This window comes from Dunckerocampus dactyliophorus, chromosome 1, assembly GCF_027744805.1.
Source record: "Dunckerocampus dactyliophorus isolate RoL2022-P2 chromosome 1, RoL_Ddac_1.1, whole genome shotgun sequence".
NCBI classification, from domain to species: domain Eukaryota; kingdom Metazoa; phylum Chordata; class Actinopteri; order Syngnathiformes; family Syngnathidae; genus Dunckerocampus; species Dunckerocampus dactyliophorus.
In genome coordinates, this window is record NC_072819.1 from 29790101 (window position 1) to 29815818 (window position 25718).

The 25718-nt window shown below is 40.1% G+C and overlaps 3 protein-coding genes across 6 annotated transcripts in view; all 3 read left to right on the forward strand.

Annotated features, from left to right (window-relative positions):
• Window positions 1-4457, forward strand: part of ahcyl1 (adenosylhomocysteinase-like 1) — a 29583-nt gene extending 25126 nt beyond the window's left edge. For 2 of the 3 annotated variants that reach the window (XM_054778727.1, XM_054780428.1), the window contains exons 9-17: window positions 84-147; window positions 242-330; window positions 471-541; window positions 2167-2261; window positions 2344-2442; window positions 2639-2707; window positions 2847-2925; window positions 3234-3354; window positions 3445-4457. In XM_054778727.1, the coding sequence (XP_054634702.1) occupies window positions 84-147; window positions 242-330; window positions 471-541; window positions 2167-2261; window positions 2344-2442; window positions 2639-2707; window positions 2847-2925; window positions 3234-3354; window positions 3445-3451 (694 nt within the window). In that variant the 3' untranslated portion in view covers window positions 3452-4457. Of the gene's footprint in view, window positions 1-83; window positions 148-241; window positions 331-470; window positions 542-2166; window positions 2262-2343; window positions 2443-2638; window positions 2708-2846; window positions 2926-3233; window positions 3359-3444 lie in introns of those variants that run through there. The other variant, XM_054779571.1, reaches the window with a different exon arrangement.
• Window positions 4458-4595: 138 nt separating this feature from the next.
• Window positions 4596-8203, forward strand: hspa1b (heat shock protein family A (Hsp70) member 1B). Its single transcript, XM_054775370.1, has 2 exons — window positions 4596-4839; window positions 5095-8203. The coding sequence occupies exon 2, from the start codon at window positions 5106-5108 to the stop codon at window positions 7020-7022; it is 1917 nt and encodes a 638-aa protein (XP_054631345.1). The 5' UTR covers window positions 4596-4839; window positions 5095-5105; the 3' UTR covers window positions 7023-8203.
• Window positions 8204-8426: 223 nt separating this feature from the next.
• The window catches only part of kcnc4 (potassium voltage-gated channel, Shaw-related subfamily, member 4), a 57263-nt gene continuing 39971 nt past the window's right edge, over window positions 8427-25718 (forward strand). Inside the window, exon 1 of one of the 2 annotated variants that reach the window (XM_054777532.1) lies at window positions 8427-9506. In XM_054777532.1, coding sequence (XP_054633507.1) covers window positions 8886-9506 — 621 coding nt within the window. In that variant the 5' untranslated portion in view covers window positions 8427-8885. The remainder of the gene's footprint in view (window positions 9507-25718) is intronic. The other variant, XM_054776679.1, reaches the window with a different exon arrangement.

The following is a 25718-nucleotide window of genomic DNA, read 5'->3' on the forward strand; positions in this document are numbered from 1 at the left end:
AATAGACAGAAATGTTTGAAAATGTTGTTGTAGATGACTGTGTTTTCATTGTGAACATGTGTGATTTTGCTTGTCTCTTCCAGGTTGAAGAGGACCACAGACATCATGTTTGGTGGCAAACAAGTGGTGGTGTGTGGTTATGGAGAGGTGAATCGTTATATTAATCTTTTCATGTGTATGTCCACCTGGTATTACACAAATGACAGACTTGTGTTTAATGCAGTCTTTCACTGTCCTGTAGGTAGGGAAAGGCTGCTGCACTGCTCTAAAGGCCCTCGGAGCCATTGTGTGCATCACAGAGATTGACCCCATCTGTGCCCTGCAGGCATGGTGAGTGTCTGCTCATTCAATACTGTTCCATCACTTAATGTGCTCTACTGTGGGTCAGAGTAGCTTTGATGATCATTTTAAGTAGTTTACACTGTTTGCTACTCTTAAACTAATAGATACATATCTGTGTACCTAAACAGCATGGATGGCTTCAGAGTGGTCAAGCTGAGTGAGGTCATCCGGCAAATGGACGTGGTGATAACTTGCACTGGTGTGGAACCTCACACAATGTCACATTCATGACTTGTGCATGATAATCTTTGCATACAAATGGACCCTTTAATGTATTATTTTGTACCCCATTGCTGGAATGTTAATGCTTGTGTTTTATCCGCGACAATCACAACCCCACCTCACTAAGGGGATGGTGACACAAGACTTTTTTCAGTTAAAAATGGGCTGCCGAATAGAAAAATTCAATCCCACTTTTTTTTAACTATATATTTTTTGCACTAGGTGTTTGCATTCCTCTCTATACTTCGTCATACAGGGATATCATCGTCATCACACCTAAACAATTTTATTGTCAAGGTTGTCAAGATCAAGTTAAACACTAATGTAATGAAATATATCATAATGCATGTACACCCTTTCAGATGTAATATACTTTTATTTCTCAAGTATTTTTTTACCATTCTGTTTGGAACATCAACATGTGTATTACGTGACACTATCGTTTGGTAGACTATAACGTCAGTCTGAAAACAGTGCCATTGTGTGGTAGAAGTATAAACTGCACATATTACAGCGTACCATCTCTGGGCCAACAGTGGCATTGTGTGGTGGAAAGTATGAACTGCCTCAGTAATTGTATGACACCATACACATCATAGCAGGGTCTCTCTCCTCTTCATACTCATCATACAAGTAGATAACTGATTTATTGGAATCTGACTCGTGGATCTGCTTATAAAGGCATTAGAGCGGGATCCAACATTGTACAGCACAGCCCAAATCATTTTGCAATTTATCATCGGCCATCTGTGTAGTTCCGATTTGAGGTCATTTGGTCAAAGTCTGTTGGGTGAGTTTGTCAGAATATGAGCCGTGTTCTGCAGCCGGTTCTAACCCAAATAGCCGGCTTCCTGTGCGTTTTATAACATGGGCTATGCTGACTCTTTGTTCATCATATATTCATTATATTCTGCATTATATGTTCGTTATATTTTTATTTAATACTTGGATTTATATTTAAGATTTTTAATTTACATTTATCATTTATATTTAAACATTTAGGTTTAGCATTTAGTTTTATAGTTACCATTTAGTTTAGTTAAAAAAAACACACCATTTAATTTCAACCTTAAACGTGAAGAAAATTAGTTAAATGTGAGAAAACTGAGCTAAATATCCAAAATATATAGCTAAAAAAGTGGATTTTGAATTTTTACACTCGGCACCCAATAGACACTTACCTGTTCCGCATGTGTCTATTAAAAGGAAATGACGACTGGCTAGCAAAGTGCATTTACCACTCTGCTACTGTATGTGTGGCACTACTTACATACTACATACGGCAAATACACCAAAGTCTAAATGCATACATACACAGATGAAGAGTATTCAGTGACTGTTAAGGATAAGACTCAGTTTGTGTGCGTTGTGTTTCTTTACAAAGGGACATCGTCAACAAAACTGGCCTGGCAAGAATATCACAACATTTTCAGTTGTTTTTTTTGGGGGGGGGGGGTTGTTTTGTGTTGTAGTCTATATGTAAGAAACATGTTTTCAAAACAAAAATGCTTTATTAGGTTTTTGTCATGTAAATGTACCCAAAGTCATTTTATTCTGCTTTTCTGACCTCAGTAACTCTGTTTACATTTTTTTAAAATAAAGGTAACAAGAACGTTGTCACCAGAGAACAGCTGGACCGCATGAAGAATGGCTGCGTTGTCTGCAACATGGGACATTCCAACACTGAGATTGATGTGGTAATATGTCTGCCTGTGTTCTAATTTCCATGTTGTACTTTCTTACTGTCCAAACTGTCGGATTGACGTTTGTCCTCATCAGGCAAGTCTGCGCAGCCCCGAGCTGACCTGGGAGAGGGTGCGCTCGCAGGTGGACCACATCATCTGGCCTGATGGAAAGAGAGTTGTGATGCTTGCAGAGGTGATTTCCTGTGTGTTTGTCTGTTTGCACATGTACAGATCATGTCTCAAGTTCACAGCTATCAGCTTGTTGCCTGTGCTTCCTGGTGAGGCCTCACATTGACTGAATCATAGCTATAATTGCTTCAGTTTGTTTAGACTCAGCTTAAGGCACATTTCTAGGGGGTCGTTTGTGTGAGAGTTGTGTTGTCTCTCAGGGTCGCCTCCTGAATCTGAGCTGCTCCACTGTGCCTACGTTTGTGTTGTCCATTACCGCTACAACTCAGGTTGGTAGTTCTGCACTTGGAATGTGGCGACAGCTATTTGTGTTCGTAGTCAGTATACAACATACAGGATTTAGGTTGTTAATGACAACCTTTGTGAGTCCCAAGCTCTTTGGTCATGGTTTGGTTATGTTGTCTTTAGGCCCTGGCCCTGATTGAGTTGTTCAATGCTCCAGAGGGACGTTATAAGCAGGATGTGTATCTCCTGCCTAAGAAAATGGGTAAGTAGTAAAAAAGTAGTAAAAAGAAACTCCTAAAAACATCTATGTTGAAATGTAATTAATTGAAAACTAAACTATTATAACTAAACTAATAACAATCAAAACCATGCAGCTGATCCACCTTTTGTGAATTTTGTTGTGGCTCAGTCAGTAGCGTGTATGACCTCTACATTCCTTTATACACTCGTTACAATGTCTGGGCGGTGTCTGCTAAGGGAGTGTGTGTCCTAATTTGTTATCATTTTTTTTACTAGTAATGTATGCACATCCAGGAGAAACTAGCTTTACAAACTGTGTATTTCCTCCAGATGAGTATGTGGCCAGTCTGCACCTTCCAAACTTTGATGCTCACCTGACAGAGCTCTCTGATGAGCAGGCCAAGTACATGGGCCTCAACAAGAATGGCCCCTTCAAGCCGAATTATTACAGGTAGGTCTCACATCTTTTTGTGACGTTATTGTCATATTGTTGTATGTGTGCATCCTCTCTGTGTACGATAATGTTATATTTCGCCTGCAGGTATTAATGACTGAGCCTGCTGATGGTTCCCTGGAATAAACAGAAATATCTATTTTATTTTATTAACTGCTACCAAATGGAGGAATTATTTTACTTATGCTGGATGTAACTTACTAGCATGTGAGCAGACATAGCTTTAAAAATGAAAACTAAGCAGCACAGTATGTTGTATAATCAGCTACCATATTACATGTCTTGTCAACTATATAAACAAAATATCACTTGCATGCACTTATCTGTTAATACTGCTAGTTGCTACAGCTTTTGATTTTTATTTGTACACTTTGTGCCAATTGAAGGCCATACGAATGGAACCCAGTCTGTGACATTATTATATTACATTCCATGTGGCAAAGTTTGGGCTGAGCCAAATCAAACTAAATGTACCTTATTTTATGAATGTTGTTTTTGTGTGTTCACGATCCAAGTCAATGGTATTTGCATACATGCCCTAAAAAGTACCATCCAGTCTTTATTTCAACAAATGACAGTGAGTGATCTGTTACACTTGTTCTATAAAAATACAAACCCGAGACGCTAAGAGAAGCCTCACTGTGTGCCATCCATCTTCTAAATGGTTACAAATATTTATGGCTTCTCTTGGAGAAGGTCAAAGCCAAATTTAATTTAAGCAACAGTTAAAGATGTTACATTTAAAAACTCCTCACTTAGAGCAGTGTGGTTGCCCAGTAAGTGTTTTTGACTGAATAGTACTTTTAAGGCCATGGTATGAATGTGCCTTGTAAAAACATGTATGGACACTAAACATCAGCATTGTCCCTAATTAAATGTATGTTGATTAACTTTAAACGCCATGCACCTTGTCGGTGGTGCATGTCCTTTTCTGGAATGAATGATCATAACATAGTGACTATGTAATGTTACAGCATGTTTGCCATCTGATTGTCTTCATTTGAAATTGTTGTTATCAAAATGCTTAAATTGTATACAAGTAAGAGAATGCATTAAATCAGCAATAAAGAAAGTTCATAGAGGCGAGTACCTTCAAACAAGCCTTTCAGTTCACTTGCTGGGCTTGTTTTCTATTATTTTGCTCACAGCACTGATGCACATACCACAGTGAATGTGCCGCACTGACTCATTGTGCTCCCTCGCAGTCAGTGTGGCTCAGCTTCAAACTGCCGTCCTGCTCTGGAATATTCTCCTGAGCTCTAGGCCAGCTGCATTAGTTGCTAATATTAACAGTTGAGTCACAGAGCTAGGGGGTGGGCTTTGAGGGTGTGGAGGGTGTTCAGATCATTCTGGAAAACTGGTTCTAACTATAAAAGCAACGAGTGTGTCCATTTGTGATTATAAGAAGAAACACAGAGGTAAAAACCCAGGAGAAGGAAGCTGTCATAAGATCTCTCAAAAACTTTGAGCCGAAGACTTGAAGTAAGTAACTATTGTGTTTTTCTTAAGGGATAAATATTTGAATGGAAACTTTAGTGAAGACTTCAATGTGTATATGATGATGATTACGTCACCTTTAAACAGTTGTACTTTCACTTAAAGTGTGTTATTGGGTACATTTTCTTGATTGAAGATTTAAAAAAATAATAATAGTAAAAATAATCTTTCGTATCTAGTGACTCATTTTGGTCTACAAAATTCACAATCCTAAATAATTTCCCTGAATGTATTTTCCAGGTACAAGCAAGATGTCTTCAGCAAAAGGAATATCGATTGGCATTGATTTGGGCACCACATACTCATGCGTTGGGGTTTTCCAGCATGGCAAGGTGGAGATAGTTGCCAACGACCAGGGTAACAGGACCACCCCCAGCTATGTGGCCTTCACTGACACCGAGAGACTCATCGGGGATGCGGCCAAGAACCAGGTCGCTATGAATCCCACTAACACAATCTTTGATGCCAAACGGCTCATCGGAAGAAAATGCAATGACCCGGTTGTCCAGTCTGATATGAAGCTCTGGCCTTTTAAGGTGGTCAATGACAATGGGAAGCCCAAAGTTGAGGTGGAGTATAAAGGTGAGATCAAGTCCTTCTTTCCAGAGGAGATTTCCTCTATGGTCTTGGTTAAAATGAAGGAGGTAGCAGAGGCTTACCTGGGACAAAGGGTGTCTAACGCAGTCATCACAGTTCCGGCATACTTCAATGATTCTCAAAGGCAGGCCACCAAGGATGCAGGGGTGATTTCTGGGCTCAACATTTTGAGAATCATCAACGAGCCCACAGCAGCAGCCATTGCTTACGGTCTAGATAAAGGTAAACAAGGAGAGCGCAACGTACTTATCTTTGACCTCGGCGGTGGAACATTTGATGTGTCCATCCTCACCATCGAGGATGGCATCTTTGAGGTGAAATCCACCGCAGGGGACACACACCTTGGCGGTGAGGACTTTGACAACCGCATGGTCAACCACTTTGTGGAGGAATTTAAAAGGAAACACAAGAAGGACATCAGCCAGAATAAGAGAGCAGTGAGGAGGCTGCGTACAGCTTGTGAGAGAGCCAAGAGGACTCTATCCTCCAGCACACAAGCTAACATTGAAATCGACTCTCTGTTTGAAGGCATTGACTTCTATACCTCCATTACGAGGGCACGCTTTGAGGAGCTGAACTCAGAGCTCTTTAGGGGAACACTGGAACCAGTTGAAAAGGCCCTGCAAGACGCCAAGTTGGATAAGTCCAAGATCCATGACATTGTCCTTGTTGGCGGTTCCACAAGGATCCCCAAGATCCAGAAGCTTTTGCAGGATTTCTTTAACGGAAGAGACCTGAACAAAAGCATCAACCCCGATGAAGCGGTGGCTTATGGCGCTGCAGTCCAAGCCGCTATCCTCATGGGGGACACCTCAGAGAATGTCCAAGATCTGCTCCTGTTGGACGTGGCTCCTCTGTCTCTGGGTATTGAGACTGCAGGTGGAGTGATGACACCTCTAATCAAGCGCAACACCACCATTCCCACCAAGCAGACCCAAATCTTCACCACATACTCAGACAATCAACCAGGGGTGCTGATTCAGGTCTATGAGGGGGAGAGAGCCATGACCAAGGACAACAACCTCCTGGGCAAGTTTGAGCTCACAGGCATTCCTCCAGCTCCCAGAGGGGTACCACAGGTGGAGGTTACTTTTGACATTGATGCCAACGGCATTTTGAACGTATCAGCTGTGGACAAAAGCACTGGCAAAGAGAGCAAGATCACCATCACCAATGACAAGGGCCGTCTCAGTAAGGAGGAGATCGAGAAGATGGTGCAGGATGCGGAGAAGTATAAAGCTGACGATGACATGCAGAGGGACAAGATCGCAGCCAAGAACTCATTGGAGTCGTACGCCTACAATATGAAGGGCAGCGTGGAGGATGAGAACGTGAAGGGAAAGATCAGTGACGAGGATAAAAAGGTGATAATCGACAAGTGCACACAGACCATCTCGTGGCTGGAGAAGAACCAGCTGGCTGAGAAAGATGAGTACGAGCACCAGCAGAGGGAACTGGAGAGCGTGTGCAAGCCTATTATCAGTAAGCTCTACCAGGGAGCACCATCCGGAGGCTGCAACAGTCAGGCAGGAGGCAGCACAAAGGGCCCCACTATTGAGGAAGTGGACTAAGACGAAGACTAATTTACTGGATGTTCACCAAGCGACTTACTTCCATTGGCTGCAACATTAGGTACACTTGCACAATATAATGCTATTTAATACAACAGCTGTATCAAAAATTCAGCCTGAAAGATAATTACAGTATTTCATTTGAAGCATTAATTTAACAATGTGTTTATTATTGTGGTTTGCAGTGGTGTACAACTGTACTGTATCATATTGAGAAGAGTTAAAAAAATATATTTTGATCACCTTATTTATCCACACAAGAGTGGCAAAATGTTAGAAATGCTTGGTAATGGTATGATATCACAAATCACAACTGTTTATTGTGCCTGTCTCAATAAAAAAAATATTTTGAAGGTCTGATATTGATGGGAGAGGAGAAATCACAAACCCCACCAACAAATTGTGTTACAGTTTACATTTTAAAAAGTCTGATTAACAAACTATGTTAGATTTTCTTTCACCACGAATACAGGGTGTCCCATACGAATGTTCTGAGTGTAGTTATGGCAAAGAGAAAGTGAGTGTGTGTGTGGTGTAGAATATCTAAGTGAGGTCAAGATGTCCTCAATACTCAGCTTTTTCTTATTTGTGACTTGTTTTTTCCATCACAATAAAACAATCAATAGAAGATAACACATGAAGGTGATTAATATATGGTTAGTAGATAGAGTGCATTATATCCATCCATCCATCTTCTATGCCGCTTATCCGCTTATTACATAACATGTGAACTCATATTTTAGGTCATGACTATCATAAATACTGTATAACCTTTGTGCATGTAAGCAGTTAATGATTCGCCGGTGTTCACAAATAAGAACAAACTGAAGTATTAAATGTTTCTAAAATCATAAAGATGAGAGTAAATAGTAAAAAAGGAAAATAGTCTATACTACTATTTGCTATTACAGCACGGTACCACAAACATTTTCAACATAAAATAACTCGATAAGCAAAAAAAACCCCAAAACAAAACAAAAAAAACTGCCAGGGAAACACGTTGTTCCACTAAATAACCACTGGGTGGCAGTATTAGAACTCCTCATGGCTTTTTCCAAGCACATTTGAACCCGTCAAAGCTACCTGTCGTAGTAGATGTGGCTTTTTCAACAGTGACAGTCCTTGACAAAAAATTACCATAAAATTCCTACTTCGTTCTCCTACAACTGAGGGGTTTATGTGTTGCCTTTGTTAAGCGAAACAGTAGATGTAACCAAAAATATGTTGCTTAAATTCACCTGAGTATGTTTACTAACACGCTATTACTAGTCATGCAAACGTCACACTGCACATGCATTTAGTGTTGTATTGAAGACATGGTATCCACACACACACACACACACACACAGACAAGTAAGGTCTAATTAGAGGGAGTGGTTCCATGATGCGCCAACAGCCAAAGATTTAAGCCGTCCAATCGAGCCGTGTTGCTAGCAGAGGAAGAGTGCTTATGGAGGAGCGGCAGCACATCTCCCACTGGAAAACAGGCGCACATCAGCTCCACTTGCAGAAAGAACTGTTGAATGTCTCCAGCATGTCATTGTCAGCCTGGCGTGACTAGAAGAAGTTGTCCGTGGATTGCGGAAGCGGAGGAACTAGGGGTGTCAGGTTAGTCCACCAGGCCGTTTAATTGGAAAGAAAGCTGCTGAGCTTATGACTTGAGCGCCAAATCAGCGCAAATAACTGGTGGATTTCATCATCACCACACATAGTCAGCGAATCCGCACTTAGTTCGCAAACAGGTGGTTTTAGGGCGCCTTATCGCGGCAATGAGGGTTCACTTGGCGTTAACGCTTTGATTCGTGCTGCACAAAGTATTCATTTGTGGCGGATTCGGACCAGGTTTTGGGTCCGTGGGTCTAAATGATCAGCTCCGTTTGTGTTTCGTCTTACCGAGGGCGAAAGTCCGGCAACAAACCTCCATCTAAATCATGCCTCAAGGAGGAGATGTCCAGAGGTGAAGATTCGGATAAAATCATCATCAACGTAGGTGGCACCCGACATGAAACCTACAAGAGCACGCTCAGGACCTTGCCTGGGACCCGCCTGGCATGGCTGGCCAACCCGGACCCTCAGGTCAGCTCCGAGAGGTCGTCAGACTCGGCGCCTCCGGGCACCAACGAATTCTTCTTCGATCGACACCCAGGCATCTTCGCCTATGTGCTCAACTACTATCGGACAGGGAAGCTGCACTGCCCGGCCGATGTGTGCGGACCACTCTTCGAGGAGGAGCTGGCATTTTGGGGCATAGATGAGACAGACGTGGAGCCATGCTGCTGGATGACATATCGTCAGCACCGAGACGCAGAAGAGGCCCTGGAGACGTTCGAACCGCCAGAACCGGACGACACGGATGACGAAAGTGAGATGCCCAGGAGGTTTGGCATTGAGGACTGCCCCGACAGGTCGAGGGGGTGCTGTGAAGTTTGGCAGCCTAAGATCTGGGCCCTATTTGACGACCCCTACTCATCCAGAGCAGCTAGGGTGAGTTTGGTGCTTCTTCATGGTCGACATGTTAGACCTGCAGGTGCAACAGGTAGCTTTAAATGCTGGGATGACTAATCCTACTTAGATTGCGATGGTGTGGGTTTACACTCAATTACTGCCTTTATGCTCTGGACAATTTAAAATACGTATTTTCCGTAGCTAGAAATGTATGTAATTACTTATATACTGTACTTACTGTACAGCATTATTGGAGCGCAATAATTATTATCACTTATTTTATTATTTTATTATAACAAATTGTGCAAAAAGTCAATATGATTCCCCAGTCAGGAGTATAATTCATCACACAAACCTGACATTCACTTATACCAGATATAGACAGCAGTATTATACAATATTGTAATTATTTATTCAAGCCCATTCTCCATGAATTTTGACATTTTTGGACAATTCTTTGCTTCCATAAAGACACGTTTAAGTGAGTTTAGAGAACCCTGACCTCAACCCCATCCAACACCTTTGTGGCGAACTACAACAGAGACCTATAACTGTTTCAGCATTCCTCCTTGACCCTATTGAAGATTTAAAAAGTAGAATTAAAAAATATGATTGGGCAAAAAAACATTTTTATTTAACCAAGTCACAAAATAATGCAGGTGCGTTTTGAAATCTTTATTGCCCCACACACGACTGTCAACATTTTTTTAGACCAAATAAACCATTAATCTTATGATAATATATACTGTAGGTCTGTCACGGTAACAGATTACAATCATTACAATGGGAACACATAGAAACTGAAATCTGATTGGACAAATATATCCAAATATATCCAATGAAGACAATAGACGGTTGGGAATAAATTCATCCAATTTAATTGACCAAACACTCAAATTGAAGTTACAAATCTAGGTGAGTGCTTCTGATAGTGTTTAGGCCAGCAGAGAAAGCTTTGCTGGCACGGACTGCACACCACTGCTCACACCGTGACGAATTCAGGAAGTGACCGATGTATAGCTTCAACCAATTATGATTAAGATCTGACCTTGTGCTGAGGTATTGAGGATTACATTTTTGTGGTGAATTGCGAGACTGACCATCAAAGTTTGTGGTCATGCCCCACCCACATCCTAGGCTAAAACTACTTGGGTTGGTACAGTGGATTTTTAAAACTGTATCCTTGTGCTGCCATAAAAAAAAAATGTGTTTATTCCAAGCAAATTGCATTACAGCTTCAATGGCATGTACGTAGAATAGCGTGGTTGAGCTAGATAAACTCACATCAGTATCTCATAATGATGAGTGGGCACTCGCCTATTCTGTAAGCATTTGGAAGTTGACTATGCCTAATGGATGTGTAAAAAAGCAGCCCAGTCCCCGTGTAGTGAACCTGAAAGTGAATATCAAGTGTCACTACAACTAGAGCAGCTTTCATTTGTCAGAATAATAATAATAAAAAAAAAGAGAATGAGGTTGGCTCTCCCTCTTTATTTGTGGAATGGAAAATGGGTTTATTCAGAGCCTCAGTGTGGAGGTACCACGCTCTTTTTGCATGCCAGTCACACTGCAAACAGTGTTTATTTTATCTCCTTGTCCAGGTGGCATTTGCAGGCTGTCATTGTAGAGCAGCCGTCAGCACTGAGTCACACAGCTCAGGATGACCTGCTCTGTCTCACTCCTCGTCATGGTACTCGATTACCAGGGAATATTAGCAATTCATCTCCACAGATTGGAAGTTGTGAAGTTAGGTATAGTCATGAATCTTAAGAGGATAAAAAAAAGTGTAGAGGAGTTCTTTACAGTATCAATATACTGTACTCGTAATACCAACTCGTAATGTTCTTTTTGCATTTCCTCTCTGACCTTGTGACTAAGGGGTGGGAACCGCTGGCCACCTCACAATTTGATGTGATTATGATTGCGTTGATAAAACGATTATCGATGCATCTCCATGCATCTTTTTTTGTGATCAGTAGTTTTCAGTTTTTTCATGCATAATTTTTTTCTCTATATAATTTCTTTTCAGTCACTGTGTACTACTCAAACAAAGCATATTTGTAATGATCCGCAATTAAAATAAACATGAAACAGATTCATTTACTTCCATTATATTTTAATAATTGGAAGGTTACGACTACCAACATATTTCCCATTGCACAGAAGCAGCAGGAAAAGTAAAGTGCACCAGTAGCAGCATGTATAAAATTAACAAACTTCAGCATATTCTGAGCAACCAATAGGTATGTCCCGATCCACACTTTTTGACTTCCGATCCGATCCGATTTTTTTAATAGTCTTGCCGATCCAATCCGGTGACGATCGTTTTTTTGTTTGTTTGTTTTAATAATAATAATAAGCTTTTGTTACAAACATACACAACCAAAGTATTGCGGAATGTACTTTTGTATTACCCAGCATGACCAACAATGTTTTTTGGTTTTTGTAACAAATCTCTGTGAGTCAGGTCCCAAATCCAATAAAAGATCCAATAAAAGATAGAATTGGGAAAAAATGGGCGTGCAAAATACTGTTAGAGTAGGACTAATCATTTGACATGATTATAGATCAATTTGTGGTGTGATTTAGATTTCGATAGATACGATTTTTTTTTTTAACAAACTCTCTTTGGCCCTCTGAAAACCGTTTAAATTTTTTAGAATTTAGTTTTTTACCTTTTCCGCTTATTTTACCAGCATGGTGTGTGTGCTATTTGGGTTAGTGAATAAAATGTGAAAATCCTTACATTTATTGATGCAATACATCATTGGCCCATCATTGACCCATCATTGGCCCATTTTTGTCCAGTAACTGAGAAATGGATGTAGCTTAGCTAACTTTTCTAATGGAATGTCAGCTTCAGCACATATTGCTACAAAATCGTCAACTAACTGTAATGCCCGTGCTTGTGATTAAGGAAGATGTATTCCAATCGCTTTATTAATGTAAGACATTTTAACGACACCCTTATTTTGTTTACATAATTACAACAATGACAAATGTGACAAAGAGCGCTTTTATTTTGAAAGCCGGAATGTGTTGTGTGTGTTGAGAATGGCAATTGATGGTTGATATACGCCGGGTGCAAGATAAACGTGACCCTCTCGTCTTTTTTTACTCAGAACCTGCACGTCGTCAGTGGGCATTGTAAAATGGACCTTACATTATAGCAGCAAAACACAACACAGTGAAAATATACTCAACCAGCCTGAGTCGCGCACACACACACACACACACACACACACACACAGCTGCACTAGCTACAGTAAACTAAGTGAACCCTGCTAGCTTCCACGCTCTGTAAGAGGACTTTCCCAGTTTTTTTCGCCGCCATTTTGACATGTTTAGTAGTGTTTGTGCGGTCCCTATTATCAACCAGCGGTTAGGGCGGCACTTCCTGTGCGAGCCATGACGCAGCAATCCGGGCAGAGTGAGAGGGAACTACCGCTGTAGCTACGGAGCCGAATATCCAACGTGAAACTAACTTCACCACGGTACACCACGGACATGTCTACGTGGTGGTGTTGTGTTCTTCTTGCAGGTGGCGCGAGTTGAGTGGCAATCAGCTTTGAGGCACATTACCGCACCTACCATGTTGGAGTGTGGCTCAGAGATACGAACAAAGTGATTCCAGTCGCTCGCTTTAAAACCAGGGGGTGCGTGTCGGAATTTACGCTCAGCCATTTTGGTAGTGTCTTACACTTAGGTGGACCACCATAAACAGTCCAGGCGGCACTTCCGTTTCCGTCTTTTTGTTCCGTTGTTTTTGTTCCGTCAGCATCGATTATTGACATTTATGAATCGATTAATAATCGTCAACGTCCGCATCGCGATGCATCTAAGAATCGATTATTTCGCCAACCCCTTTATGTACGCACTGCCGTTAATTATTAATATTATACAAAAAAAGGGAGTACTAGTTACGTGCGTGTGCCAGAGTACCATAATTTCCGGCGTAAACTTTGAACCCTGCGGCTTATGCACGATGGGCTTGTTAACTCATCGGAAGGTCATTACTCAATATACCAGTCTGACTCACGGTGTCAGCTCAGATAGAAGGCTACAATCATCACACAGCAACTTAAAAGGTAGCTAAGAAATATGTAGGGGTGCAACAATTCCTTGAATAATTTGAGTACCTCGATTACAAAATCTAATCAAGAATTTACTTCTGCTTTGAGGAATTGCTTACGTCACCGACGCGCTCATGTCACCTACGCAGAGGACAAAGAAGGAAGCAAAGGTGTGAAGGTGCGGGACAATGCGATAAGGCAACAAAAGAGAAGGAAAACAAAATGTAAAAAACGGACAGAAAATGTGGCTAAAAAGCATGTTGAACACCAAGACGTGTCTCATCGTCGCGTCCGCATCATCTCCTCCCTAATGGAGAGGAAGATCCAAGACACGATTCCATTAACGTAGCGCAAATCAGTGAGATTAAGGTTAATGTACGTTACTAACATAACATTAGCCGTGTGACGGGCTAGCTTTCTCTTAATTATGACTACTGTCGAATGCGTGTTTATTATGATGGTAACGTGACTTCATACAGGATTTATTTCATCTGCCAAGACGCAGTGCTGTGATGGAAAATAAAAACATTTTAGCTCACAAACCAGTAGCTGCTCATTTGTAGCAGACAATACTGTGTCATAAAAAAAGGAATTCCTTTTGAGTTGAGCGTAATGTGTTCCACTACAGAAGGTATCTTCACTGTACTTTGAACACTGCAAAAACTCAATATCTTATAAAGAATAGTTGTTTTATTTCTAGTCAGTCTGTCTATGTTTAGGATTTATAAATGCACAGCCATCAACATAATGTAATATGTAATTTAGTCTATTAGGAAAGTAATTATTATTTCTCTCATTTTCCAGTAAATAGTTATAGTCTGAGATGGATTAATTCATCTACAAAAGCACCATCGTGTAGTCCATCAGACCCAAGAAAATACAGTTTGTTCCTCTGCACAGTGTGAATTTAAGAAATAAAACGGTTGATTATCTAAAAAATTAAACCAATTGGTCCTTCATTATTTTGTGAAATGTTTTATTTTCTCTTGTACATTTTTAATTGCACTTTAACCAAGCAAAAATATAATTTTTCCGATTACTGGATTCATCGGAAAAATTTTCAGTAGAATACACGAATACTAAAATATTTGATAGCTGCAGCCCTAATTGCAATTGCATCCACAACTACATCTGCTCTAATCACACGCACGGATGCGATCATTTGCTGAGGATTCTGTAGCAATGAAAAGTTAGAAAAATACTGGGCAAAATTGTCCAATGATGTATTGTATCAATAAATGTAAGGATTTTTGTGTTTATTTAACAGTCATTTTATTCACTGGCACATGTAAACAATCTATGGTGATAAAATAAGTGTAAAAAGAAAAAAAACAGAATAAAAAAAATTTGAACGGAAAAAACAGAATTTAGGAAAAAATAAAACGAAATTTGTGCAAAAATAAAACAGGCCCTAAATAATAAATAATAGTATTAGTGGCAGTAGAGACTTTCTTTGGATACAAAATATAGATATATATCGCAGAATTGATAAAATTGCCCATCCCTACAACCCACCCACAGAAAATCTCAAGTATTTTTGAGTCATCAGACTAAAGTCCGGGTCAATTCCTGAGTCATTGATGTCAAAGGCCAAGTCGAGTTGAAGTTCTATAATGATATTGTCAAGTGGAGTCTAAAGTCATCAAAATTGTGTCGAGTCCAAGTCGCGTGATTCGAGTCCACACATTTGACTTATAATGTTCATGGTATATCTGTAGTTCATTTCAAACATGCAAAACAATTTACATACCAGAACATCACATTTACACTTGCACAATTCAACATGTCGGAAAAGGAGTAGGAAGAAGCAGATCTTAAATAATCCTGCCTCTTTTCCATTTTTCAGACATTACTGATAATTGTTCACTTCCTGTGTTTGACATGTCCCACTTTACCAATTTTTTGTAAGTTGAATGAAAAGGAAAATATTTGATAGTCCAGTTACACTCCAGTCACCTTCAATCACTTGGCTAGGCTGCGTCTGCATCGTTTCAGTGTTTTGGCCTGAACATTTTAGCTAGTGGCTCATTGTCCTCCAGAATTAGGTGGCGGTAACTATAGTACAGTAGTACCTCGCATAACGTAAACCTCCTTTTGTATTTGTATTTGTATTTGTATTTGTACTTTATTTATCCCACAGCGAGGAAATTCACTTGTTACAGCAGCAAGAAAGATACGCAAGTAAAGAGTACAGTGTAAAGAATCCATATTGACTACAACATGGTTCAGGTGGTGCAGGTGTTGTAGAGCCTGACAGCGGTCGGTATGAAGGACCTGCGGAACCTCTCCTTCTTACACCGTTGGTGTAACAGTCTGCTGCTGAAGGAGCTGCCCAGGGAAACAACAGTGTCATGTAGCGGGTGAGAGGTGTTGTCCATGATGGATGTCAGCTTAGCCAACATCCTTCTCTCCCCCACTTCCTCCACGGAGTCCAGAGGACCGTCCAGGACAGAGCTCGCTCTCCTGATCAGTCTATTGATCATTGCTCCTGTCCCTGTCCGTGCTGCCCCCTCTCCAGCAGCCCACAGCATAGAAGATGGCTGAGGCCACCACAGAGTCATAAAAGGTCCGTAAAAGAGTCCTGCACATACCAAAGGACCTCAGTCTCCTCAGCAGGTGGAGGTGACTCTGGCCCTTCTTGTAGAGGGCGTGGGTGTTGACGGACCAGTCCAGTTTGTTGTTAAGGTGAACACCCAGGAATTTGTAGCTGTCTACCAACTCTATGTCCGCTCCCTGGATGTTCACCAGTGTGAAGAGAGATGTTTTCCTCTGGAAGTTAATGATCATCTCCTTTGTCTTGCTGGTGTTGAGCTGCAGCTGGTTAAGCTCACTCCAGCTGACAAAGTCCCTGATGACCGTCCTGTATTCCAGATCATTCCCCTCCGAAACACAACCAACGATGGCTGTGTCATCGGAGAACTTCTGGATGTGACACTGTGTGGAGTTGTGTGTGAAGTCCGAGGTGTAGAGGTGTCTTTTATGTAAATTCCACTGAACGTAAAGAATTTATGTAAAGTTTTTGCATCATATTATGGAAGAAATTCCATATAACGTAAAACGTCAAGTCGGTGCAAGTTCAGAAATTCCATTTGAATAGCTCGCGCGACAGAGAGAGGGAAACATTTTCCATGACTAACAGAGTACACTTGGTGACGCCTTCTGACGTTTCACGCTCTCATTGGCCGATTATCGGGGCATTGCCTACGCTCTCATCTCATTGGCTGATTATCGGGGCACCGCCTACGCTCTCATCTCATTGGCTGATTATCGGGGCACCGCCTATGCTCTCATCTCATTGGCTGATTATCGGGGCACCGCCTACGCTCTCATCTCATTGGCTGACTTATACAGCTCGTACGTGAGTTTGTGTGAGAGACAGGCTTCTCCCTTCAACCTCCTTCCTCTTCGTAGTCGCCCTTAAACTAGTTCACACGCATTGAAATCTATTCTTGAATATTTTGAAGGGCCAAAGGGGTGAGTTTGGGAAGATCTTGGAACGGATTAGGCTATTTACATGTATTTTACGCTTCGTATAACATAAAAACCCTATAACGTAAAAGTTCTCGGAACGGATTATTTACGTTGTAGGGGCGTCTACTGTATAGTACTACAAGTATAGTAACTGTTAATTGAGCACCAAAATGGGGCACTGATATCTACTTAGCCATTTACATTACCATTTCCGATGAGTTTACATTACCGTTTACATTAGTACCAGTGCCATTATGGTAGCGAGCATCTATGCCCATCCCTGCTCATGTTACAATACATCAAGAACATTAGTCCCAAATGGTTAAGACTGCTTCTTTTAAAACTAATTTTATTTTGGCATCATTAATCTACCTCGTTACTCTAAAGGGTAGGCGCTAGTAATCTTCGAAATCAGTTCCTGCCGGTGTTCTTCCCTCAGTTTGAAAATCCCAACTTCACCATTATTCATTATCATTAATCCCAAGCAGCCGACTGCCTGTAATCAATCAATTCTCTGCAACAAGTTAACAGGAGCAAGCAAGACAGCCCCTCATCTAAAAGTAGGAAATAAATTTGTCATGTTATGGCATGTTAGATGTTTCGGTCAGATATTGTCAAATAAATAATATAAATGAGCTATCATTAAGACTTTTTGAGCTCTTTGTTTTATGTGTACACAGACTGGTAATAATGAGTTTTAGGATTGATGTTCAATTGGACATGTAATCCAGAAGAGAGCTTTTATTGACATTCGTCACAGCCGACTCATAAAGTCTTCATTTCTCCTCGCTGGTCAATATTTTTCAATAAACTCGTTTCTTCATTGACACTCATGTAACGTCTGTCTCTGCATGGCACACACAAAAATATAAAACAGCTGTTTTCCAAGCATCTTTTCCCTTGGGCTCCACTTCCGCACAGCTCTTTTAATGAAAGAATGAATTTGAGTTTTCACTCCTCATCAAAGCGTCACAGATTTGTCAGTGAGATTGAGACTGAGAACACTAAAGGCTCGGTAAAAGCGGGATGTAATCCTGTGTGATGAGGTAGTTTGTTTTTTCTTGCTGGCTGTGGGGTGCTTTCTGAAAATAGATTGGCGATATGAGATCAGGGCGTGCAGCATTACATTTCTAAAAAGAGTTTGCAAGCTTTTTGAAAAGGCAACTGTGGAAACATATATAAAACATATTTATAGGTGGACAGTTCCTTTTCTAAGATGTTGTACTCAAAATGTACCCTTTTGTGTTGTGTTTTCTTTAAGATGGTCATTTTTCATGCAGATATGCAGCACTTGCCAACGTCTTAGGCCACCATTAAATCTCTTGTTTCAGCCATGTCATATTAACCATATATACATTATTTCTCAAGTTATTTACCGGGATAAAAACAGAAAGAGGCCTTCAAAAGTACTAAATGAACTAACTATAGAAAGTGATCCAATCCAATCCAATCCACTTTATTTATATAGCACATTTTATAAACACTGTTTCCAAAGTTCTGCACAGACTAGCAAAACCACAAATAATAAGTAAATAAGTGAATGTAAATGTAAGTGTAAATAAAAAGTAAAAATCACTACAGTAAAAACTAAAAAATCCAATAAATAAAAACAAAGAAACGTACAACTGTAAAATATTTAAACAGGAAGTAAAAACAATAAAAGCAAAACATACGTAGAAGTAGGTTAAAAAAAAAAATAAGTACATTGAATTAAAAACTAAAATGACTAAAACAATTAAAAAAAAAAAAAAAATTAAAAGACACAGAGGACCACACGACTCACGGCGAGTTAAAAGCCAGAGAATAAAAGTGGGTTTGAAGACGGTTTTAAGTGATGATGTAGGCCGACATTTAGGCAGTTTTTCTTTTAATATATTTAACTGATTTGCATATCCTGATCTACATTGAATCGGTTTTAGCATCTTTAATAAACATTTCTTTTTCCACAAAGAACCTGGAGTGTGACACTTCAAATATTATACAGACATGGAAAAAAGTATTAGACCAACCTTGTTTCTTCAGTTTCTTGTTTATTTTAATGCCTGATACAACTAAAGGTACCTTTGTTTGGACAAATATAACAATGACAACAAAAATAGCTCATAAGAGTTACATTTTTTGGCAGTACAATGCTATAGCTATTCATGTAAGAACTAAGGTGATTTAGGTTCTTATCAAGAAAACCATGGAAGTTGCTAGATATCAGCTCTTAAATTCAACTCTTGAGCTATATTTGTTATCATCATTACAGTATATTTGTCCAAACAAGGATACCTTTAGTTGTACCAGGCATTAAAATGGATCAATAAACTGAAAAAACAAGGATGGTGTAATCATTTCTTCCATGACTGGAACTACAAAAATAACTACTGTATAAAAGAGACTTGTGTTGATTGTATCTCTGTGGCTTCCCTTTAAGTAAATTATCTTTGACCTCCTGATTCAGTGCTGTAACTGGTTTTAGTTGTTGATGTCTATTTCCAGTATCCACTCAATGTGGAGAGCCGATCCAGTATTGGTATTGGGTTTCGATTACGGCAACATAATTCACGTATTAGAAATATATATAGCAAAATAAACTTAACAGTGCAATATTTCTCTATTGATTAAACTACTGAGCAAATGTCTTTAACAATATTTGTCTAAAGGTTAAACTGCAAAATTTGAATAATATAACTATGTACAAAATGTTTATCAAAATTAACTTTTTTTACTGTACTTACAAATGAAGCCTCTTCAGGGCAGCAGAATTGTAGGCACCCGCCTGTGCCTCGCTGTAGATGCCCGGCTTTGGCAAGTGGAGCCGGGTTTTGCATTCGCGAGAATCTGCGTTCTTCGAGTGGTAAGCGTAAACAAGCGAGCAGCTTGGACAGAAACAAGAAGTGGAAAGGAGTTTAAAAGTTGATTTGAGGCAAGGAGCCTCCGTTGCTTTTTCCACAGGGTTAATATATTTGCACAAATGTAGTTAGAGTAACAGTTGCACAATTAATGCCATGTTACCTGGTTTCCTTTTTAATTGACCAAGCGGCAGCAGGGGTAAGTGAACGAGTTAACAGAGACTAACACCCGTGAGGCCCAGCTCGGTCAAAAATTTGCAAGTTTTGAATGACTCAGTCAATACTCAACCATCTCTCTTGCGCAGCACCAACATGTCCGCCAACATGTGAAAAATTGAGCTCAAATGGCATCACTGTCCCTTTGCTGCTGATTTACTGTAGTGCACAGCAAATTTGGTATCAACCGTCATCGTTTTATTAGCAGTATCAGCAAAAGGAAACATTTAAAGTTGCCATGATGCAGAGAAAGGGCCTTGGTTGGTGTTGCACCTTTATTATTGATGCATTAATGTGTAAGCAGCATTTAATGTGGATGCTAATGGAAGTGGAGCTAGTGGACTTCTTTGTCAGCGTCCTTGGAGTTGATCACATTTCAGATGCTGCCTTTTAATGGAATAAAGCGCATTTGATTAAAGTGACTAAAATGGAATGTATAGCTGTCAAACAAATGCATGACTCCGAAGGAACAAACTGCAGTATATCAAAGTGTCTCAAAAGAACATGAAGAAAGATAATTATTAAAAACAAATATATTTGGTTAGAGTACGTTTCAGTTTGAGTCAACCCTTCTCAAACGGATTCATGAATCTAGCCGAGGTTCTACTGTATAGTCGTCCATCTGTAATCTATACCATTTATCTAGTTTAGTGTCACAAGATCTTTTCCAGGGTCAAAACTGTCACCATCATAAAACCTTCATTAACTGTTTTAAGTAACAGTTTTAACTGCCATACATTAATTCCGTTTCTGGTTCTATGGTTGTTATCATACTTTTCATCATTGTCTTCTGTGGTGGCTTCAAGTCCAAGTTGTGTACCTTTTTAAGGGGTATTTTTTTAAGCTTAGGTTTCCAAATTACTTTAGGGGCATTTGAGTTTGAAGGAAAAAAAACAAGTGACAGAAGCGTCATTGATTTGATCAATGTTCAGTAATGGCAACATGTGTCACTGTTTATCCAAAAGTATACTATATACATAATAATGAACTATATTGTATTTAGGCCTGTCACGATAATCAATTAATCGAACGACAAAAAAACAACAACAAAGTTGATTATTTTGCCGGCCTCGATAAATGTGCATGAATGGGTGTTTGTTTTGCTCGTCTCTCTTTACCAAACAGGCTGGATGACAGGAAGGTTAATTCTGCATATGTGTGTACGCGTTGGTGCTTCAGTGGAATTAACGGAGCGAGTGAACCCTCCTCTCAGACATTCAGCCTCTTTGTCCCAGTACGTGGAGGTGGGGCAACTAGTGAGTGGAGACACAGAGTGCTAGCAGCAAGTTAGCCTCGTAAGCTTATATATCCTGCATATACATTAGAAATACATCAGCAATCAAATGTGTTAACAGGCTCAATTTTGATTTTCTATGTAAACAAAAAAAAACGCAAAAAAAGGCAATTCGATTAAACAATTTGAAGATGGAGGATTGTAGAACTGCAACAGTTAATCGATGGTAAATTGATTACCCAATTAATCAACAGGTATTTTGGTAATCGATTAATCGTTTTTTATTTAAATATGTAAATATCCTCTGATTTCAGCCTCTCAAATGTGAATATTCTTTTAATTTCCTTAGTTATCCATGAAAGCAGACCTATTATCTTTGTGTTTTAGCCAAAACAAGATATTCACACATATTTGACTTTGCAAAACAGTGATAATTTATAGTTGATTTATTTACTTTGTCCCATTCATTTATTTTTTGTTTACTATTTGTTTTCTTATGTAGAAATAATGTGTATTTGTTTTATTTTATACAGCAGCTTGTTCTGACATTGTTTCTTTCTTGATTGTTACTTAAAGTTGATGCCAAGTTTGTGTGTATGTATGTTGTGTAGGGTTTGGCGTCATTTGAATTTGAGCGATTCCGGTTCCGATTGCAATTCCTCATTTAGGTGCCGGTTCCTAACAATTCTGATTGTTTTCAAAGGTAGGGCCATAAATGTTTGCACGGTTTAAATTAGGATGCTAACCAAAGATCTGAAGTATAATTTGTTTGCTGCTTCAATGTTGGCATAAGATTGATGGAATTTATTGTTTTACTTGCCTGACTGGTTGGAAGTAGAGCGGTGTAGCACGTCAAAAACGGGGCACTCTGTACACCGTGAATCCAGAGGTGTTCGATCCTGTGAGTGGTGCACTCTTCTTTGCATGATGGCATTGCAAATGTTTCACGGTGCCGACTGTTCATTTTTTAGCAGAATTGCAGCCAAACTTTCCAGAGCTGTCTCACACTGTCTATGGCTGATGTGGATGCACACAAACACTTGCTGCTGCTTCTTCCTCGTGGGTGTTCATGAGCTTCTTTTTGGTTGGTGTTATGCGGCCATTTTTGCCGCTCGACAGTCTGGATCACCGAACGTGAGGATCGGAATTTTAAAAAATACACCGGAATTTATGGTATTTATTGGCCAGCAAGAACAGCAACAGATGAGCAGAACTGCTCTGATTCCTGTCCACTTGTTGCTAGTTCACGGGGCACTACCATATTTGCATGCAGCGTAGGTCATATATTTCACTTGCCCATGCCAGTCTATAAAAACAACACTATAAAATTTATGTGGCATGATTATTTTTCTACATTAATATTGTTATTGAATCAGTACTCTGCATGAAATATAAAATACATACTGGAAAGAAAACTGTGCCACCTGTTGGGTCTGGTGGGGCCCCCGACCGCAGAGTTGCAACTGCATTAACTTTCATGCAATACATCATTTGGCCATATTATAACCCATGCTTGCATTAGTGATGTGTCGGTCGCGAACGAATCGGCTCTAACAGCTCTTGAACGACAGGAGCCAGCTTGCGTCGTCGGGGGAGCCAATTCGATTTTTCCTGGCCTTTTTGTCTGTCAACAGCAAATGTTGGGGTCAAAGAAAAATTGCAAGAAGAGATTTGATCTATTTTGACTTAATTTGTCTATTGAGATGGGTCTTTGTTTTTGTATTTTATTTATAACATAACATTATATTTTTGTAGCTGCTCATTTAATAAATCTATTTAAATAATAAACGTTTGATCATGTATTTTTTACATTAATAATTAATTTTACACAATGCACATAATTTAGTATTAAAATTGATTTTAAGACAACCAAAAAAATCTGAGGAACCACTTGGGAGCCGAAAGAATCGTCCCTTTTTAGTGAGCCGGGCCTAAAGAACCGGTTCTCTAAAAAGAGCCGAAATTTCCGCCACTAGCTTTCATGTCATCAGCAGGCGAAGCTAAGACGAAAGCACTCTGTGGTGGCAACGCCACACCATAGCGGTTGCACTAATAAATCTTTGAGATGTGTTTAAAGTTTCCACTGGAGATGTGTGATCAGGAGATTGTGGTGTCTCTCGCTGTGTGTCAGGTGTTAAACAACACAGACGCATTAAATACCGCCGGATTTATTGAGTAGCCAACATGGAGGCCTGCGCACTAACACACAGCTACAACTTTGTTGTCCTACAGCGATCCTGGGTAATTACCGTATCAGATCCAGCATCTTCCACTCTTGTATTTTACACAGAACCCAACAAAGCGGGATATTGATGGAATTGTGCGCTTTTTACACAGCTTCACGGCAACCCGGAATCAGATAATTAAAGGGCGTGACAGTGGAAGGGAAGGAGAAAAAACTTTCAAACTTCTCACCACTGTCCCGCCATTACAGTATTGCCTTCAACACAGACGGCATTCTGCCAGTTTTGCGACACCCCAATTCCACTTTGGTGCTGTTTATACACAACCTCGACATGGAAAAAAAACGGAAAGATGCCGGCTTATAAAGTCAGTGCAAAAGTGGCTATAGAGTACTCACCCACATGTCCTGTCTACTTTAAGGTAAGGTCTTTTATTGGCAGAGCAAATAGTGTGCGAGGACCACCAGCATCTTCCTCAACAGAGGTGGAGACCCTAGCTCTGTTTAGTAGCTGAGATCGTTCGGCATTTGAGTAAACGAAATGCTCCCAAGGGCTCGTGGGCTCATGAACACAGCACATACACAACAGGAAGAGTCACAGTTTTGATCTCAGTCACCACAAGAGGTTCTCGTGTGTGTGCTATGCTTGTTGACGAAACGAATACACGTTACTAGTCCAGAAAGACAGATGGAAAGGTTTTTAACAAAATATAGTGTGCATAAAATGGGTGCGTAGTACACTTAAGAAGGCATTGCCTTTTTAAAGTGTGCATGTGTATGATCTGTGCAAGCTTTATAAAAGTAAAGTGGTGCATGGCAAGTTTTTTGGAGAACATATTTTTGCTACAATCAAAGCTTACTATTATTCATTACTATTAGGCAAATTATTGTCTTTTGTGTTGCTTTCTTTGGTGGTGTTTTGCTATTGTAATTATGAAAGGGCAATTTTAATTATAAAGTGCCACTCCCTGTGTGTCTGTCTAATTGCTGCCTGTACCTGGCCCCTCCCCCTCACACACAGAGCAGCGCTCTCCCTCTGCGGCTGTCTCACTCAGTCCGCTGCAGGAAGAGACGACTTAAACGCGAAAAGAAACTGCATTTTTGTACACCATGGTAAGCTGTGACTTAGTACAACAATACAACACTACACTTTGGTGCCACGCTGTCAGGGCCCGTCAAGGAGAACATTGTAGTTTTCACGCAAGAGCGTATTACAGCGCTACCGTCGTACAAGTTGCTGTTAATTCACGTCCAACATTATCTAAGACTGTACAGCGTTTTAAAGTGAAATGCCGATATACACAGAGTCCTACTTCATACTTCCATGCAGGATTTCCAGGGGCTCATACATTCACAAGTTAATGTCTTCATTCAAATCATTTTTTTTTGTACACACAAATGGCGAGGCGACAGTGCACAGGGACACGGTGGGAGAATCGCCGAGCGATTTGTGAGGTCAGATTTTTTTGAGGAGGCATTTTTTATGATGCAAATGTATTACTCTTTTGAACGCATATTGTTTTGAGAAGCCAAACTCTTTACTTACTGTAAATGAGCCAGCAACTAAGTAGAACTACGTTCCTTGTCACGGAAATCCGACCAGAACTGGACTCGCGGAACCAAATGGGGGGGTAAGTCACTGTTGATATAGTCCACTGCTGATGGGGATGTCATACAACTTCATGTCAAAATATCCGAACTATCTTTGGTCTTTGGGTTATTTTGCAACCGTGATCAATAAGAAAAGCAGAGACTTGTGACGTAACTGTCTTAGTTAGCAAAGAACTAACAACCGCTGATGACGTCATAGACGGCCACTCAGCTGAGGGACAATGGCTCCCGGTGCCAATTTCCAGTTATAAAAATATGTTAAAATATGTTAAAAATATGTTCCAAACACGCAGTGTATTAATAGCACGACAAGACGCACGGCATATTGTACGCTAACCGCTGCAAAATTTTTGCGTATATTTTCAAAGTAAACCAAAAATGGCAATATGCTGCCCCTTATTGGATTGGAGTCTTACCCTTTGGTTTACTTCCTGTCCTGTTTTGTTTATAGTGTGTGATGCACATGCAAAGCATTGTTTACCTAACATTTACCTTATCTCTAAATTTATTAAACCTTCATTCTGGAATGAGTACATTTTGTGTGATGGCTGATGATAGCGTTTCATCCTTAAAAGGGAAGTGCGTCCCCACATAATGTAAACACTCTCATGTCCCCACAGTACCCAC

Bases quoted from the DNA above. Each gene is read 5' to 3' on its own strand.
- hspa1b (XM_054775370.1), top strand. From the start codon at position 5,106: ATGTCTTCAGCAAAAGGAATATCGATTGGCATTGATTTGGGCACCACA.